This window comes from Moschus berezovskii, chromosome 7, assembly GCF_049115385.1.
Source record: "Moschus berezovskii isolate FMDL1 chromosome 7, NW_MosBer_1.0, whole genome shotgun sequence".
Taxonomy (NCBI): Eukaryota; Metazoa; Chordata; class Mammalia; order Artiodactyla; family Moschidae; genus Moschus; species Moschus berezovskii.
This window is the reverse complement of record NC_142466.1, coordinates 90,080,014-90,100,695: the sequence shown is the minus strand read 5'-3', so window position 1 is coordinate 90,100,695 and position 20,682 is coordinate 90,080,014. Positions and strand designations below refer to the sequence as shown.

Below are 20,682 nucleotides of genomic sequence, written 5' to 3'. Positions count from 1 at the left end.
GAGAAGGGCTTTTACTAGAGGACATATTGGGGTACTGAAAATCTTGCATTCCCAGAAAAGAATGAGTGCTCTATGACTGTTACTTGCATCCTGCAGCCTGGATAGAGAGCGGCTCATAATCCCTTTCTCTCCCACAAGGCATTTGGGTCTAAGGATAAATACAAATGGATCTAAGGAAATGTCCTTTGGTGTAAGTCAACTGTTTGCTGAGTGACAGACTGTGTTAGAACATTTGCTCTTTAATCTTTACAGATAAAACCTTGTAACATGCTATACTTGGAGAAGGCAATGGCAAGCCACTCCAGTACTCTTGCCTGGAAAATCCCATGGATGGAGGAGCCTGGTAGGCTGCAGTCCGTGGGGTCGCTAAGGGTCGGACATGACTGAGCGACTTCACTTTCACTTTTCACTTTCACACATTGGAGAAGGAAATGGCAACCCACTCCAGTGTTCTTGCCTGGAGAATCCCAGGGACGGGGGAGCCTGGTGGGCTTCCGTCTATGGGGTCACACAGAGTCGGACACGACTGAAGTGACTTAGCAGCAGCAGCAGCGGCAGCAACATGCTATACCGGACCCATGCATCATCAAGTTCTAAGTCTATAAAGAAAATATATAAAATGCCTTTAATCATGTAAAGATGAGTGTCAAGAAACTATTACACAGTGTGGAGGTCAGTATCTTCACTTTTCTTCCTGGTTCCTCCAGTCAGACTCAACAGGAGAGGGAGAAGAAGAAGAATCCCATTCATTTAGTTTTATCATTAACTAACTTTCACTGAATGCCAAAGCAGAGTGAACTGTATTTTGAGGGACCACTGGGATAAATAAGATAGGTCCTGATAGCTTAGATGAAAAAGAATAAAATTACAACAAATGTTGTTATGTCAAAAGGAAATGGAAATTTTTCTGTGGTTTTCATTTGACCATTTTCCTGAGCAGCTATCACTGGGAAGAGGCTGGTTGAAAGTCTAGGCTCTGCAAGTCAGACTGCATGGGTTCAAATTTACCCTATCTTAAGCTGATACCAACTTAATTTCAACTGTATTAAACCACCTTTACAGCTCTGCTATCACCCTTTATTTTATTGGTGTTACAATTTATATCTTTATATGCCCTGTATTCATTAGCAGAATAGTTATAATTATTTTTATGCACTTGTCTTCAGTTCAGTTCAGTTCAGCCGCTCAGTAGTGTCCGACTCTTTGCGACCCCATGAATCACAGCACACCAGGCCTCCCTGTCCATCACCAACTCCCGGTGTTCACTCAAACTCATGTCTATCGAGTCGGTGATGCCATCAAGTTGTATAGAAAACAAGAAGAATTATAACTCAAAGTTAAAATAATACTGAATTTTATATTTGTCTATGTACCAATGGGAATGGGTGAATTTAATTCAGATGACTATTATATCTCTAGTGTGGGCAAGAATCCCTTAGAATAAATGGAGTGGCCCTTGTATTACACAAGAGTCCAAAATGCAATACACAAAGAGTCCAAAATGCAGTACTTGGGTACAATCTCAAAAACAACAGAATGATCTCGGTTTGTTTCCAAAGCAAATCATTCAATATCACAGTAATCCAAGGCTATGCACCAACCACCAATGCTGAAGAAGCTGAAGTTGAATGGCTCTATTAAGATCTACAAGACCTTCTAAAACTATCACCAAAAAAAGATGTCCTTTTCATCATAGTGGACGGGAATGCAAAAATAGGGAGTGAAGAGGTATCTGGAGTAACAGGCAAGTTTGGCCTGGGAGTACAAAATGAAGCAGGACAAAGGCTAACAGAGTTTTGTCAAGAGAACATACTGGTCATACCAAACACCGCCTTTCAGCAACACAAGAGAAGACTCTGCCCATCACCAGATGCTCAATACTGAAATCAGATTGACTATATTCTTTGCAGTCGAAGACGGAGAAGCTCTATACAGTCAGCAAAAACAAGATTGGAAGCTGACTGTGGGTCAGATCATAAACTCCTTATTGCCAAATTTAGACTTAAATTGAAGAAAGTAGGGAAAACCATGAAGACATTCAGGTAGGACCTAAATCAAATCCTTATGATTATACACTGGAAGTGACAAATCAGAATGTACGAAGAACTACGGATGGAGATTCCTAATACTGTACAGGAGGCAGTAATCAAAACCATCTCCAAGAAAAAGAAATGCAAAAAGGCAAAATGGTTGTCTGAGGAAGCCTTACAAATAGCTGAGAAAAGAGAAGAGAAGTGAAACAGAAAAGATAAAAGGAAAGATATACCCATCTGAATGCAGAGTTCCAAAGAAGTGCAACGAGAGATAAGAAAGCCATCTTAAGTGAACAATGGAAAGAAACAGAGGAAAACAACAGAATGGGAAAGACTAGAGATCTCTTCAGGAAAATTAGAGCTACCAAGGGAACATTTCACGCAAAGATGGGTATAATAAAGAACAGAAACGGTATGGACCTAACAGAAGCAGAAGATATTAAGAAGAGCAGGCAGGAATACACAGATTAATCATACAAAAAAAGTCATAATGATCCAGACAACCATGGTGGTGTGATCACTTACCTAGAGGCAGACATCCAGGAGTGTGAAATCAAGTGGTCCTTAGGAAGCATTACTTCAAACAAAGCTAGTAAGGGTGATGGAATTCCAGCTGAGCTATTTCAGATCCTAAAAGATGACACTGTTAAAGTGCTACACTATATATGCCAGCAAATTTAGAAAACTCAGCAGTGACCACAGGACTGGAAAAGGTCAGGTTTCATTCCAATCTCAAAGAAGGGTAATGCCAAAGAATGTTCAAATTGCAGCACAATTGAACTCATCTACCATGCTAGAAGAACTGTACAAAAAAGATCTTCACGACCAAGATAGTCACGATAATGTGATCACTGACCTAGAGCCAGACATCTTGGAATGTGAAGTCAAGTGGGCCTTAGAAAGCATCACTACGAACAAAGCTAGTGGAGGTGATGGAATTCCAGTTGAGCTATTACAAATCTTGAAAGATGATGCTGTGAAAGTGCTGCACTCAATATGCCAACAAATTTGGAAAACTCAGCAGTGACCACAGGACTGGAAAAGGTCAGTCTTCATTCCAATCCCAAAGAAAGGCAATGCCAAAGAATGCTCAAACTACTGCACAATTGCACTCATCTCACACGCTAGTAAAGTCATGCTCAAAATTCTCTAAGCCAGGCTTCAGCAATATGTGAACCATGAACTTCCAGATGTTCAAGCAGGTTTTAGAAAAGGCAGAGGCACCAGAGATCAAATTGCCAACATCCACTGGATCATGGAGAAAGCAAGAGAGTTCCAGAAAAACATCTATTTCTGCTTCATTGACTATGCCAAAGCCTTTGACTGTGCGGATCACAATAAACTGTGGAAAAGTCTGAAAGAGATGGGAATACCAGACCACCTGACCTGTATCTTGAGAAACCTGTATGCACGTCAGGAAGCAACAGTTAGAACTGAACATGGAACAACCAACTGGTTCCAGATAGGAAAAGGAGTATGTCAAGGCTGTATATTGTCATCTTGCTTATTTAACTTATATGCAGAGTACATCATGAGGAACGCTGGGCTGGAAGAAGCACGAGCTGGAATCAAGATTGCCGGGAGAAGTATCAATAACCTCAGATAGGCAGAGGACACCACCCTTATGGCAGAAAGTGAAGAGGAACTCAAAGGCCTCTTGATGAAAGTGAAAGAGGAGAGTGAAAAGTTTGGCTTGAAGCTCAACATTCAGAAAGCAAAGATCATGGCATCTGGTCCCATCACTTCATGGGAAATAGATGGAAAAACAGTGGAAACAGTGTCAGACTTTATTTTTTTGGGCTCCAAAATCACTGCAGATGGTGATTGCAGCCATGAAATTAAAAGACGCTTACTCCTTGGAAGGAAAGTTATGACCAACCTTGATAGTATATTAAAAAGCAGAGACATTACTTTGCCAACAAAGGTCCGTCTAGTCAAGGCTATGGTTTTTCCCATGGTCATGTATGGATGTGAGAGTTGGACTGTGAAGAAAGCTGATCGCCGAAGAATTGATGCTTTTGAACTGTGGTGCTGGAGAAGACTCTTGAGAGTCCCTTGGACTGCAAGGAGATCCAACCAGTCCATTCTAGAGGAGATCAATCCTGGGTGTTCATTGGAAGGACTGATGCGAAAGCTGAAACTGCAATACTTTGGCCACCTCATGCGACGAGTTGACTCACTGGAAAAGATTCTGATGCTGGGAAAGGTTGGGGGCGGGAGGAGAAGGGGACGACAGAGAATGAGATGGCTGGATGGCATCACCGACTCTGTGGACATGAGTTTGAGTGAACTCCGGGAGGTGGTGATGGACAGGGAGGCCTGGCGTGCTGTGATTCATGGGGTCGCGGAGAGTCGGACACGACTGAGTGACTGAACTGAACCGAACTGAACCATGCTAGTAAAGTCAAAGTCACTTAGTTGTGTCTGACTCTTTGCAGCTCCATGAACTATACAGTCCCTGGAATTCTCTAGGCCAGAATACTGGAGTGGGTAGGCTTTCCCTTCTCCAGGGGATCTTTCCAACTCAGGGATCGAATACAAGTCTCCCACTTTGCAGGTGGATTCTTTACCAGCTGAGCCACAAGGGAAGCCCACCATGCTAGTAAGGGAATGCTCAATATCCTTCAGGCTAGGCTTTAGTAGTACATGAACCGAGAACTTCCAGATGTACAACTTAGCTTTAGAAAAGGCAGAAGAACCAGAGATCAAATTGTCAACATCCATTAGATCATAGAAAAAGCAAAGGAATTCCAAAAAAAACTACTTCTGCTTCATTGACTACATTAAAGATTTTGACTGTGTGGATCACAACAAGCTATGGAAAATTCTTCAAGAGATGGGAATACCAGACAACCTTTCCTGCCTCCAGAGAAACCTGTATATAGGTCAAGAAGCAACAGTTAAAACCAGACATGAAACAATGAACTGGTTCAAAATTGGGAAAGGAGTATGGCAAGGTTATATATCGTCACCTTGCTTATTTGATGTCTATGTAGAGTACATCATATGAAATGCTGGGCTGGAGGAAGCTCAAGCTGGAATCAAGATTGCTATGGGAAATATCAATGATCTCAGATATGCAGATGATACCACCCTAATGGCACAAAGTGAAGAGGAACTAAAGAACCTCTTGATGAAGGTGAAAGAGGAAAGCAAAAAAGCTGGCTTAAAACTCAACATTAAAAAATTAAGACCATGGCATCCAGTTCCATCACTTCATGACAAATAGATGTGGAAAAAATAGAAACAGTGATAGACTTTATTTTCTTGGGCTCCAAAATCACTGTAGACAGTGACTGCAGCCATGAAATTAAAAGATGCTTGCTTCTTGGAAGAAAGCTATGACAAACCTAGACAGTATATTAAAAAGCAGACATCACTTTGCCAACAAAGGTCCATATGGTCAAAGGTATCGTTTTTCCAGTAGTTATGTACTGATGTGAGAGTTGGACCATAAAGATGGCTGAGCACCAAAGAATCGATGCTTTTGAATTGTGGTGCTGGAGAAGACTCTTGAGAGTCTCTTGGACAGGAAGGAGATCAAACTAGTCCATCCTAAAGGAAATCAACCCTGAATATTCATTGGAAGGATTGATGCCGAAGCTGAAGCTCCAATACACTGGTCACCTGATGTGAAGAGCTGACTCACTGGAGGAGACCCTGATGCTGGGAAAGATTGAGGGCAATAGGAAAAGGGAGCAACAGAGGATAAGATGGTTGAATGGCATCATCAACTCAATGGACACGAGTCTGAGCAAACTCTGGGACATGGTGAAAGACAGGGAAGCCTGGTGTGCTGCAGTCCATGAGGTTGCAAAGAGCTGGACAGGACTGAAGCACTGAACAACAATATGACTTTGAGTTATCAGAGTCCCTTCATCTGAAATTGAAACTCTCTCCGAAACACTTTACATAGCAATAGAACAGAATAAGAGCCCAAAAATAAACTCATGCACCTGCAGACAACTAATCTATGACAAAGATGGCAAGAATATAAAATGGGACAAAATAGTCTCTTCAACAAGTGGTTCTTGGAAAACTGGACAGCCACATGGAAAACAACGAGAATAGAACATTTCTTCACCACCAACAAAAATAATCAAAATGGATTAAAAACCTAAATCTAAGAACTGAAACCATAAAACTCCTAGAAGAGAACAGAGAACAATCTACAACATAAACTGTATCAACTGTTTTTAGATCAGTTTCCTAAGGCAAGGGAAATAACAGCAAATATAAACAAATTAAACTTAATTAAACTTACAAGGTATTGCACAGCAAAGGAAACCACTGACAAAATGAGACAAAGACCTAAGGAATGGGAGAAAATATTTGCAAATGATATGACCAACACGGCGTTATTATCCAAAAAAATGTTATAGCTCATACAACTCAGTATCAAAAAGCAGTGTAAAAAAAAAACCAAACAACCCAATCAAAAATGGGACAGACCACCTGAAGAGAAATCTTCCTAAGAAGGTGTGCTTCAGTCCATGAGACTGCAGCTAACAGGAACCTGAAAAGATGGTCAATGTCACTAATTATTAGATAAATGCAAATCAAAGCCACAATGAGCTATCTGCTAACACCTCTTAGAATAGCTGTCATCACAAGACCACAAACAACTGTTGGCAAGGATGGGGAAAAAAGGAACCCTTGTACACTATTGGTAGGAATGGAAATCGGTGCAGCCACTATGGGAAACAGTATGGCGACTCCTCCAAAAACTAAAAATAGAACTATGATATGATCCAGCAATCCCACTTTTGTGTATATATCTAAAAAAATGAAAACACTAATTTGAATAGATTCATGCACTCCAATGTCCATAGAAGTATTAACTACAATAGCCAAGATATGGAAGCAGTCCAGGGTCCATCAACATACAAATGGATAAAGATGTGGTATACATATAAGAATGATTATTGTTGTTGTTCAGTCCCCCAGTCATATCCAACTCATTGTGACCCCATGGACTGCAGCACACCAGGCCTCCCTGTCCCTCACTATCGCCAGAAGTTTGCCAAGTTCATGTCCATTGCATCCGTGATGCCATCCAGCCATCTCATCCTCTGACGCCCTCTTCTTCTTCTGCCCTCAATCTTTCCCAGCACCAGGGACCTTTCAAATGAGTTGGCTGTTCGCATCAGATGACTAAAATACTGGAGCTTCAGCTTCAGTATCAGTCCTTCCAACAAATATTCAAGGTTGATTTCCCTTACAATTGACTGGTTTGATCTCCCTTGCTGTCCAAGTGACTTTCAGGAGTCTTCTCCATCATAGTTTGAAGGCATCAATTCTTTGGTGCTCTGCCTTCTTTACAGTCCAGCTCTCACAACCATACATGACCACTGGGAAGACCATAGCCCTGACTATACAGGGCAGGCAGAGTAACGTCTCTGCTTTTCAACACACTGTCTCGGTCTGTCATAGCTTTCCTATGGATTATTTCTCAGCCATAAAAAAGAATGAAATTCTGCCAATTACAGCATCATGGATGAACCTAGAGAACATTATGCTTACTGAATTAAATCAGAGAAAGATAAATACTATATGATATCACTTAGATGTGGAACCTAAGAAATAAAACAAATGAATACATATATAGGAAAACAGAAACACAATTATAGAAATAGAAGACAAACAAGTGTTTACCAGTGGGGTCAGGGAAGGGGATAGGGACAAGATGGGGTAATGGGATTAAGAAATACAAACTATTGCATATAAAATATATTAGCAACAAGAAGATACTGCATAGTACAGGGAATTATAGCCATTATCTTATAATAACTTTCAATGAAGTATAATCTGTAAAAATATTGAATCACTATCTATATACCCAAAACGAATATAATACTGTAAATCAACAATGCTTTGTTTATAAAACACTATAATGTTATATGTCAGTTACATTGCAATAATAAAAATAAAAAATACAACTTTAAAATATACTAAAATGAATTAACAGTTGATCATATGATACAGAAGAATGGATCAGTGAGCTGGCAGACACAGCAGTGGAAATCACTGAAGCTGAACAGAAAAAGAAAAAGAATAAAAAGTAAGAAGGACAGTTTGAGACCTCGGGAACTATATGAAACATACTAGCATTCACCTTATAGGGGTCCCAGAGAAAGGGGCAGAGATCATATTTGAAGACGTAATAGCTGAAAACTTCCCTAACTTGTGAAAAGGAAAGATATTCAGGTCCAGAAAGCACAAAAAGTTCCAAACAGGACCACACCAAGAAACGATGTAATTAAAATGTCAAAAATTAAAGAGAAAAAGGAAACGCAACAAGTTACATACAATGGCAAATCCATAATGTTAGGAGCATTGTGGAGAAACTGTGCAGGCCAGAAGGGAGTGACACAACATACTTAAAGTGATGAAAGCGAAAAACCTACAGACAAGAATATTCTAACTAGCAAAGTTTTCATATAGATCTGGAGAGATGAAAAGTTTCACAGATAAGTAAAAGCTAAGAGTTCTGTGCCACCAAACCGAACTCCAAGAAATGTTAGAGATTCTTCTATGTGAAAAAAGGCCACAACTAGATACATGAAAATTACGGAAGGAAACAATCTCAATGGTAAAGGCAAATATACAGTAAAGGTAATAAATCAACCATGGATAAAGCTAGTAGGAAGGTTAAAAGACAAAAGTAGTAAAATTATGTACATCCATAAAAGTAGTTAAGGGACACACAAAAAGATATAAAATATGATGTAAAAAATAATAAACATTCGGGGGGGGGGAAGAGTAAAAATTTAGGGTTGTAAGTGTGTGTGAACTTAAAAGATCAGCAACTTAAAATAATCATGTACATAGACAGTTGTTGTTTGGTCGCTAAGTCATGTCTGACTCTTTGACTGTAGCCTGCTAGGCTCCCCTCTCTCCATGGGATTTCCCAGGCAAGAATACTGGAGTGGGTTGCCATTTCCTCCTCCAGGGAATCTTCTTGACCCAGGGATCGAACCCATGTCTCCTGCCTTGGCCGGTGAATTCTTTACCACTGAGCCATCAGGGAAGCCCTGTAAATAGAGTGCTATATTAAATCTTAAGAGTAGCCACAAACCAAAAATCTAAACTTATGGAAAAAAGAGAAAGGAATACCAACCTAACACTAAATATACCTATCAAATCACAAAGATAACAAAAGAAGAAAGGAATAAAAAAGAACTACAGAAACAAGCATAAAATAAAATGTAAAGAACATATCTATCAGTAACTACTTTAAAAGTACATGGACTAAATGCTGCAATCAAAAGACACAGAGTGGCTGAATGGATACAAAAACAAGAGCCATCTATATGCTACCTACAAGAGGCTCACTCTTGAGTTACAGACACGCAGACTGAAACTGAGGAGATGGGAAAAGATATTCCTTCCAAATGCAAAGGAAAAGAAAAGTGGGGTAGCAACACACACCAGCAAAAATAGACTTAAAACAAAGACTGAAGAAGTGACAAAGACATTACATAATGATCAAGGGATCAATTCAAGAAGGAGGTATAACAATTGTAAATGCATAAGCATCTGGCAAAGGAGCACCTACATATATAAAGCAAATACTAACAGACATAAAAGAAGAGACTGATAGTAACGCCATTAATAGTAGGGAACTTTAACACCCCACTGACATTACTGGGGTTGGTGAACATCCAGTGAGAAATGAATTAGGAAACACTGGTCTTAAACAACATATTATACCAGATAGACTAAATAGATAAAGATAGAATATTTCATCCAAAAGCAGAAGAATGACCTTTTTTTCAAGTTCACATGGAGCACTGTCCGGGACAGACTATATGTTAGGCAACAAAACAAGTAAATTTAGTAAATTTAAGATTGGAATCATATCAAGCATCTTATTCTGACCATAACTATAGAGACAAGAAATCAACCAGTTAAAAACAAATCTGCAAAAACACAAATATGTGAGTTTAAACAATACATTATTAAAAAACAATGAATCACTGAAGAAATCAATGAACAAATAAAAATATACCCGCAGACAAATGAAAGTGGAAACACAACGTCCAAAATGTATGGGACTCAGTAAGAGCAGTTTCATGGCTTATACCATTACAAGCCTCCCTCAAGAAACAAGAAAACGCCCCAAATGAACAACCTAAACTTAACTTACACCTCAAGGAACTAGAAAAAGAACAAAACCGAAAGTTTGTGAAGGAAAGAAATAAATATCAGAGCAGAAATAAATGACAGAAATTAAAAAATTTGAACAGATCAATGAAACTAGGAGCTGGTTCTTCAAAAGGATAACAAAAATTGACTTAGCCAGATTCTTCGAGGAAAAAAGAGAGAAAACTAAAATCAATAAAATCAGAAATGAAAATGGAGAAGTCACAACTGACATCACAGAAATACAAAGGATCATAAAAGATTACTACAATTATACACCAATAAAGTGAATAACTAAGAAATGAACAAATTGGTAGAAATGAATCTCAAGACTGAACCATGAACAAATAGAAATTTTGAACAGACTAATTACTATTAATAATATTGAATCAGTAATCAAAAAACTACCAACAACGAAGTCTAGGACCAGACAGCTTCACAGATGAATTCAACATTCAGAGAAGAGTTAACACTATCTTTCTCAAACTACTCTCATTTTGAACTCATTCTATGAGGTCAGCATTGCCCTGATACCAAAACCAGACAAAGATATCATAAAAATCACAGATAATATCACTGATGAAGACAAAAGCAAAAATCCTCAACAAAACGTAACAAACTGAATTCAAAACGTTAAAAGGATCATACATCATGATCAAGTGAGATTTATCCCAGGGATGCACAGGATTCAATATCTGCACATCAACTGATGTGATATACCATGTTAACAAACAGAAGAATAAAAATTATATTATTATCTTAATAAATGTGGAAAAAGCTTTCAACAAAATTTAACACCCATTTATGATAAAAAAAAAAAAAAAAAAAACTCAAGAAACTGAAAATAGAGGGAACATGCCCCAACATAAAAAAGCCCATATATGATAAGCCCACAGCTAACGATATACTCATACCCAAGTTAGAGGGGAAGAAATAAAACTCAGTGTTTATAGATGATGACACTATATACAGAAAATCCTAAAGATGCAAAAAAAAAAAAATTAGAGCTCATCAATGAATCTGGTAAAGCTGAAGAATACAAAATTAATATACATAAGTCAGTTGCATTCTATACATTAACAACGCTATATTAGAGAAATAACAAAATCCCATTTACAATCGTTATCAAAAAGAATAAAATATCTAGAAATAAATTTAACTAAGGGGGTAAAATAATTGTATTCAGAAAACTTTCAGACAATGATGAAATGGACTGTTTAAGAAAGCTGGGTTTCCATGCTTTATGATCTGGTGCAAACAACCACTGTAAGAATATTTTGTCAGTCTGATTTCCCACTTATTTATAAAATTTATGAAATGATTCTTTCAGTTTTGATCAAGGAGCAAATGTCATAGGTCAATCCCTCTTTATGTACAAAGTATGGGACAGGAATCTGTTTTAGAGTCAGCACATTAATTTCCTGGAATGATGTACTCTGGTCTACTCTCATATCCTGAGGTTGCTGATCCCATGCTTGAAAATTCGCTATGCTCTCCTGTTGACTTTGGATTATGGCTTTTCTCTGCTGGTCCCTTCATCATAAAAATTCTTTCAAGAGTTTCTTAAAACTTCTGATCTACTAGTAGTGGCCTTTTAGACTTTCCTGCAAGAGTAGGGGTTTATTCTCTCTTCTAAATTAATCTTGTCACAATTATGAGATTTTGAGATGGAGGGGAAATAAATGACTAACAGCCTGCCATTGGATTTAAAAGTTCAGGGTTATCTTAAATAAAAGTTTAATTATTACAATGTTTTCCTTATCTTCTACTCACAGTCACATTATAGGCAACCTAAAAATTTCAGGAGCATTTTTAGATTAAAGCATTTACGGGTCACATCAAATTTTGTCACCACTGTACCTGTCAATTGCTTGAAGATCATTGGCTGGATTCCATGTAGGATCAAATAATACAACCACATTGGCACCAACAAAATTAAGGCCTAGTCCACCAGCCCTGGAATAAATTTTTAAAAAAGCACATTAAAACAGTAAAAATAAATTTTGCTCTGTAACTCAAATGATGCCAAGTTTCGATAACAAAATAAATACAATATTACATTAACATTATAAAAGTAAGGTAATTAAAACACAAATATGCCACAAGGAAAATTGGAACTTTTTTTTTTGTACCATTCTAGAATATTTCCGAAGGGACAGAGGATCATAACATTGTATAGGAGGCAGTGATCAAAACCATCCCAAAGAAAAAGTAATGCAAGAAGGCAAAATGGTTGTCTGAGGCTTTACAAATAGATGAGAAAAGAAGAGAAGGGAAAGGCAAAGGAGAAAGGGAAAGATATACTCAAGGGAATGCAGAGTTCCAGAGAAGAGCAAGAATAATTTGTCCTCCTCAAATGTACAATGCAAACAAACAGAAGAAAACAACAGAATGAGAAAGATTAGAGATCTCTTCAAGAAAACTGGAGATACCAAGGGAACACTTCATGCAAGAATGGACAGGATAAAGGACAGAAATAGTCAGGACCTGACAGAAGCAGAAGAGATTAAGAAGGGGTGGCAAGAACACAGAGAGCTACACAAAAAAGATCTTAATGACCCAGAAAACCACGAAGGTATGGTCACTCACCTAGAGCCAAACATGTGAAGTCAAGTGGGCCTTAGCAAGCATTACTAAGAACAAAGCTAGTGGAGGTAATGGAATTATAGCTGAGCTATTTCAAATCCTAAAAGATGATGGTGTTAAAATGCTACACTCAATATGTCAGCAAATTTGGAATATTCAGCAGTGCCCACAGGACTCGAAAAGGTCAGGTTTCATTTCAATCTCAAAGAAGGGCAATGCCAAAGAATGTTCAAACTACCACATAACTGCACTCAGTTCACATGCTAGCAAGCTTATGCTCAAAATCCTACAAGCTAGGCTTCAGCAGTACATGAACTGAGAACTTCCAGATGTACAAGCTGGATTTAGAAAAGGCAGAGGAACCAGAGATCAAATTGCTAACATTTGTTGGATCATAGAGAAAGTAAGGGAAATCCAGAAAAACATCAATTTGTGCTTCAATGGCTATGCTAAAGCCTTTGACTGTGTGGATCACAGCAAACAATGGAAATTCTTAGAGATGGGAACACCAGACCACCTTACTTGTCTCCTGAGAAACCTGTATGCAGGTCAATAAGCAACAGTTAGAACCAGCCATGGAGCAATGGATTGGTTCAAACCTGGGAAAGGAGTATGACAAGGCTCTGTATTGTCACCCTGCTATGCAGATTACCTCATGTGAAATGCTGGGCTGGATGAAGCTCAAGCTGGAATCAAGACTGCCAGGAGAAATATCAACAACCTCTCATATGCATATGATACTACTCTAATGGCATAAAGTGAAGTGGAACTAAAGAGCCTCTTTTTGAGGGCGAAAGAAGAGAGTGAAAAAGCTGGCTTAAAACTCATCATTCAAATACTAAGATTACAGCATCCAGTCCCATCACTTCACAGCAAGCAGAAGGGGAAAAAGTGGAAGCGGTGACAAATTTTCTTTTCTTGGGCTCCAAAATCACTATGGATAATGACTGGAACCATGAAATTATAAGACGCTTGCTCCTTGGAAGGAAAGCTATAACAGACCCAGACAGTATATTAAAAAGCAATGAAATCACTTTGCCAGCAAAGTCTGTAGAGTCAAAGCAACAGTTTTTCCAGTAGTCATATACGGATCGGAGAAGGCAATGGCAAGCCACTCCAGTACTATTGCCTAGAAAATCCCATGGATGGAGGAGCCTGGTAGGCTGCAGTCCGTGGGGTCGCTAAGGGTCGGACACGACTGAGCAACTTCACTTTCACTTTTCACTTTCACACATTGGAGAAGGAAATGGCAACCCACTCCAGTGTTCTTGCCTGGAGAATCCCAGGGACAGGGGAGCCTGGTGGGCTTCCGTCTATGGGGTCACACAGAGTCGGACACAACTGAAGTGACTCAGCAGCAGCAGCAGCATATACAGATACGAGAGCTGGAGCATAAAGAAGGCTGAGCACCAAAGAACTGATGCTTTCAAATTGCGGCACTGGAGAAGACTCTTGAGAGTCCTTGGACTACAAGGAGATCTGACTACTCAATCCTAAAGGAAATCAACCCTGAATATTCATTGCAAGGACTGATTCTGAAGTAGAAGCTCCAATACTTTGGCCACCTTATGCAAAGAAATAACTCACTGGAAAAGGTCCTGATTCTAGGGAAGACTGAATCCATAAGAAGGGGGAAGCAGAGAATGAGATGCTTAGAGACCATCACTGACTCAAAGCACATGCATCTTAGCACAAACTCAGGGAGGCAGTGAAGGACAGGAGAGCCTGGCGTGCTGCAGTCCACGGGGTTGCAAAGAGTTGGACATGACTTAGTGACTGAACAACAAAAGGAACAGAATATCTCTAAGAAATTTGACCATTAGAGCTCATTTAAGTAGGCTGTGCCGGTTTTTACATTTTTTGGATACTCAAATACTATTATCTAGGATTTTCCTAACATAACTTTTAAAATCTATACACTTAAAAAATGTACTTGTCTTTATTCTTCTAAGTGCAGCTGAAAACCCTGGACATTATATATAAAATGAAACAAGATTATGAAAGCTGGAGGGAACACAGATTGGTTACAGACTACAAGAGGAACGACATGGCAGTGAGTTTCCTGGCTGTATTTTTGCCTAATATATCCCAGATAGGAATACCAGAGTGGGTTTCCATTCCCTTCTCCAGGGAAATCTTCTAGACCCAGGGATCGAACCTGGGTCTCTAGCATTGCAGGCAGGTTCTTTACTGTCTGAGTCACCTGGGAAGCTCCTTGGGAGAAGCTAGTGAACTGGAAATGCCAAGAGCAGACAGTCACAGACGAAAAAAAAAAACAGAAAAGAAAACTAAGAAAAGCCTCTTCCTTTAGGCAAAGAACCAGGAAAGGCATAGAGTTTTAAGACAGAAAAATGAAGACAATAACCAGCCTATTATTCCAAACGCCATAGAAAAAAAAAATCTGTGGCCCTAACCCTCACTTGTCACCCAAGGCTGAGTGAGGAGACTAAACTTCCATCTTTGCCTGACAGTAAAGAGCTGCCTGTCATTCTCATTCAGGTGGTGTCAGGGGAGACTGATAAAGGAGCTGGAACTTTTGACTTCTGCCAAGCTATAACCAAGGTCCCCTCTGTAGGACGAGGAAAGCCATGCAGAAGTAGCAATAAAGTGCCTCAATCTCAGGATATCAACTAGGCCAAGCAAGAGACATGGACTTCTACCTCACGTGGCTGGCACGGTGTCTGGCTAAAACAGAAGTTTTAAATAAGATACAGAGTCTCATAACACAATACTCAAAACATTGAGTATACAATAAAAAAAATTACTTACTCTTACCAAGATCTAGGAAAATCTCAATTTCTATGAGAAAAGACAACTAACATTTGACAACACTGCAAAGAATCAGATGTTTGAATTATCTGACAAGGATTGAAATGCAGTCACAATAAAAAGGCTTCAAAAATGCTTGAAATATGCTTGAAACAAAAGTATTAAGTCTCAGCAAAGAAAGAGAGGATACCAAACAACAATTTTAGAACTGAAAAATAACTGAATAACAAAACTTGCTGGTTGGATTTGATACTACAGTGGAGATGACAGACAATTGAATCAATAAACATAGGAGCAGATCAATATTATTTGCCCAATCTAAACAACAGAAAGGAAATGTCCAGGAAAAAAAAAGTCTTAGAGGCCCGAGGGACAGTAATAAAAGAGCTAATACTTGTATCGTAGCAGTCCCAAGAGAAAAGAGAGAGTTAACACTGAATGAAAAGGTACTCAAAAGAAATATAGCTGAAAACTTCCCAAATTTGGGGAAAAGATAAACCTACAGAATGTAAAAATTGCATGAACTCCAAAACAATAAACCCAAAGAAAACTACGCTTAGATATAGTGTAATTAAACTTCCTCAAACAGAAGACAAACTCTTGTATGCAGTCAGAGAGAAACTGTATCAACATACTACTTTTAAGGGAACATAAATTCAAATAACAGTAGATTTCTCATTAGAAACCAAGGTGGCCAGGAGGAAGCAGTACATTTTCAAGTGCTAAAAGAACTATCAACACAAAATTCTATATCCAGTAAAAACACCTTTCAGGAATGAAAGGGAAATCATGACACTGTCAGACTAAGGAAAATTAATAGAATCTGTCACCAACAGACTTAGAAGCAAGATAAAACAACTTAAAAAGCCAACCAATGTCCAGTCCTATCAAATTTACCTCAAAAAAGTTTTTTTTTTTCTTTTCCATGAGTCCCTTCTTCATTTCTATTTTCCCTTCCCCTATTTCAAACCTTGATATCATACCTGTATGTATTACTTCATTGGCCTCCAGTCTTCCCTTACCTTTGACCTCAGATCCATTCCCACATCACATAAAATAATTTTAAGTACAGAATATAGAAAACTAGGGGCTTCCCAGGTGGCCCAGTGTTAAAGAATCTGCCTGACAATGCAGGAGACACTGAAAATGCAGGTTTGATCCCTGGGTCAAGAAGATCCCCTGGAGGAAGAAATGACAACCCACTCTAATATTCTTGCCTTGAAAAATCCCATGGACAGAGGAGCCTAGTGGGCTACAGTCCATGGAGTCACAAAGAGTTGGACATGACCAAGCTACTGAGCACACATGCAGAGAAAACAAAGTATGCCATTCCTCTATTTAAAACTTCTCAAGTCTTCGGAGAGTCAAAATTTTGTCTTCATTTAATTTAACCTCTGGTTAAAATATGCAGTGAAAAAAAGCCACAAAAAATATGTCCATATTTTGACACTTTTAAAAATATGAAATTGTTTAATGGATCTGACAAATTCATTTTTCTGCCAGCCAAAACATATCAGAAGACAAATAATTCATTTTGGAATGAAGCTATTTATAAAGATTTTTTTTCTAAATATATCTAGCAGAACTGAATAATACAATGTTTGTCTACTGATTTAAAGATTTCAGTCGCCACACAGCTTTTTAGATTTTACCTAATAATAACTGTTATCCTCTCATATTTTGAACTTCCTGGGTCTAAATACCCTACATTTAGCAATTATTTTATTATATAATGATCATAAAATTTTGTACTTTTAAAAAGTAAACCTTAAAATTCAAGAATAAAATCATTTTCTATACATTCTACACTTTTCTAATCTCAACCTTCAAAGCCTTTCATTGAGGCTTTCTCTTGCTGTTTTTCCCTTTTTAGAATCTTATACTAGATACTATTCATCCAGGGAGAGAAAATGTTAACAGTCTTATACAGTTTCTATCAAAATAGAAAGAAATTAATATTTGTAGAGCATCTACTATATACCAGGAATGGTGCTAGAAATTTTCATATATCCTATACTTTCATCCTCAACACACTTCTATGAGCTATTATTCTCATTTTTACAGATGAGGAAATTGAGATTCAGAAATATTAATTTACTTGCTTAAAAGTCATTGAAGTGGCTAGCATCTGGATTCAAACCCAGGTATCCTGACTTAAGGTTCAATATTCAACAGAAATTGAATTAGCTCCTTTGGAAAATAACTTATCAGAGGCAATAGCAAAAAGGTATCACAGAGACTTAAAGAAAGGAATGAGGTGGGATAAAGAGTAAGGTTGGGAAAAAAAATTCTAAAAATAAGTAAATTAGGGGAGTAGGTGATTTAGATACCAAGCAAGCAGAAGAAAAGTTAGAAGTTTACCTGTCTACTATTGTGATAGGGAAATTTTTGAAAAATCAAGGTTCATAAGATTACATAATTAGACTATTATGTGAAAAATCAACTAGTTATGATTAAAACAAAATTGGACAGTAAGAAATATTTTCTAACACTTAACACCAAAAATAAGTCTAGTCAACCGTTCAGTAAATTATGACATGAATTTACCTCAGATGTCCTAAATGAGCCACAGAAAGGTCACCACTAGTTGAGGTAACAATCTCCAAAGATATTTTGAAGACTGTCCAAGTTAATTCAGAGGCAATATTTCTTTTACAGAAAAAAATAATCTCTAAACTCTATATCTAGAGACGAGATGATTCTCTATTTGATGATAATACAATTCAGAACTGCAAACTTTTCAAACCTGTCACTCCTCTCATATGAATAAGAACAAAAACTTACTCCTTAAGCAATAAAATACAAAAAGAATATAGCTCTTTTCAACCTGAGAAATGGTATTAAGACAAACCCATAATCAACATGCTGGTTATTTATTCCTTAGGTCTTTCACGTTCTATTTTGCATCAAAAATATATAAAAATTATATTTAACCATATTTTAATGTTACAAAAAAATGCCATCAATGAATTATATTTTATTGTTATGTATTAACTATTATAAAAGTCCTGCACGCCATAATGAAGATCAAAGATACTGCATGCCACAAGAAAGACCTGGCACAGCCAAATAAATATTTGTTTTAAAAGGTCGAATAAAGTATTCACTTACTGAGAAGCCTAAATATATTTAATCAATACCATGCTCATAGATAGGAAAGCTCAAAAGCATTAAAATGTCATTTTTCTACAAAGTCATTTACAAATTCAGTGATTTCAATAAAAATTCCAACCCAAGAAAAAACGCCAGAAAACCCTCCTTTGATGAACTCTATGAGATGATTATGGAAAGCTAAGCTTTAAGGTATTGACATTCGAGAATAAAGATTATTCACAGAATAAGAGTTTAAAGCAAAAAAATAAATACATAATTTAAAAGACTAAAAATTAGTTATTTAAAATAAAATAATAAGATTGGAAAAACGCCATTTTTCAGAAAATAGAGCCAAAAAAGATAAAAACTCAAAGTAAGAGATCAAAGTTCACAGGTTTAAAGTATCATTCCAGGGGAACTCCCTGGTGGTCCAGTGGTTAGGACTCCAAGCTTTCACTGCTGCGGCCCTCTGTTTATCCCTGGGTGGGGAACTAAGATTCTGCAAGCTACGCAGTACAACTCTGTCCTCCCCCAAAATGAATCACTGTAGGAACACTAAAATCAGATAACCTAGTGACCAAGAGAGACACTAAAAAAACTGAAGAGTCTATGGCCATATTACCCTGAAAGCGCCTGATCTCATCTGATCTCGGAAGCTAAGCAGGGTTGGACCTGGTTAGTACTTGGATGGGAAAAAAACTGAAGAGAAGCCATTGTCAAAGAAATAATCAAAGAGAATTTTCCAGAGTTCAGAAATACAAGCCTTCAGATTACACCCAGCAAAATAAATGAACAAAAACTCACATCAAGACACAGTATCTGACTTCCCTGGTGGTATAGTGGGTAAGAATCTGCCTGTTAATGCAGGGGACATGGGTTCAATCCCTCGTTCGGGAAGATTTCATGTGCTACAGAGCAACTAAGCCCATGCACCACAACTACTGAGCCACACTCCACAACTCTGAAGCCCGTGCATCCTAGAGTCTGCACACTGCAACTACTGAACCTGTGTGCTGCAACTACTGAAGCCCATGTGCCTAGAGTTTGTGCTCTGCAACAAAGAAGCCACTGTAATGAGAAGCCCACGTACCACAATGAAGAATAGCTCCTCATGCTGCAACTAGAGAAGGCCCATGCAGCAACCAAAAGACACAGCACAACCAAAAATAATTAATTTAATTTTTAATTAATTTACAAAAGACTCAAATATCACTGTGAAATTTCAGATTACAACAGGTTGACTGGCATTAGACAAAATTTCAGAAATACTAAATACCAGAAAACAATGTTGAAGAACTAAAGAGCCTCTTGATGAAAGTGAAAGAGGACAGTGAAAAAGTTGGCTTACAGCTCAACATTCAGAAAACTAAGATCATGGCATCTGGTCCCATCACTTCATGGCAAATAGATGGGGAAACAGTGGAAACAGTGGCTGACTTTATTTTTGGGGGCTCAAAATCATTGCAGACGGTGACTGCAGCCATGAAATTAAAAGATGCTTACTCCTTGGAAGGAAAGTTATGACCAACCTAGACAGCATATTAAAAAGCAGAGACATTACTTTGCCAACAAAGGTCCAGCTAGTCAAGGCTATGGTTTTTCCCGTGGTCATGTATGGATGTGAGAGTTGGACTATAAAGAAAGCTGAGCACCAAAGAATTGATGCTTTTGAACTGTGGTGTTGGAGAAGACGCTTGAGAGTCCCTTGGACTGCAAGGAAATCCAACCAGTCCATCCTAAAGGAGATCAGTCCTGGGTGTTCATTGGAAGGACTGATGTTGAAGCTGAAACGCCAATACTTTGGCCACTTGATGCGAAGAGCTGACTCATTTGAAAAGACCCTGATGTTGGGAAAGATTGAAGGCAGGAGGAGAAGGGGACGACAGAGGATGAGATGGTTAGATGGCATCACCGACTCAATGGACATGAGTTTGGGTAAACTCTGGGAGTTGGTGATGGACAGGGAAGCATGGAGTCCTGAGGTTCATGGGGTTGCAAAGAGTCGGACATGACTGAGTGACTGAACTGAACTGAATACCTACAAAGATCTGAAAAG

The 20,682-nt window shown here is 38.2% G+C and overlaps 1 protein-coding gene across 2 annotated transcripts in view; it reads right to left on the bottom strand.

The window, feature by feature from the left end:
* Positions 1–20,682, bottom strand: part of ERCC6L2 (ERCC excision repair 6 like 2) — a 156,742-nt gene that overhangs the window by 63,555 nt on the left and 72,505 nt on the right. For both annotated transcript variants that reach the window (XM_088838103.1, XM_088838104.1), the window contains one exon: positions 12,039–12,134. In XM_088838103.1, coding sequence (XP_088694229.1) covers positions 12,039–12,134 — 96 coding nt within the window. The remainder of the gene's footprint in view (positions 1–12,038; positions 12,135–20,682) is intronic.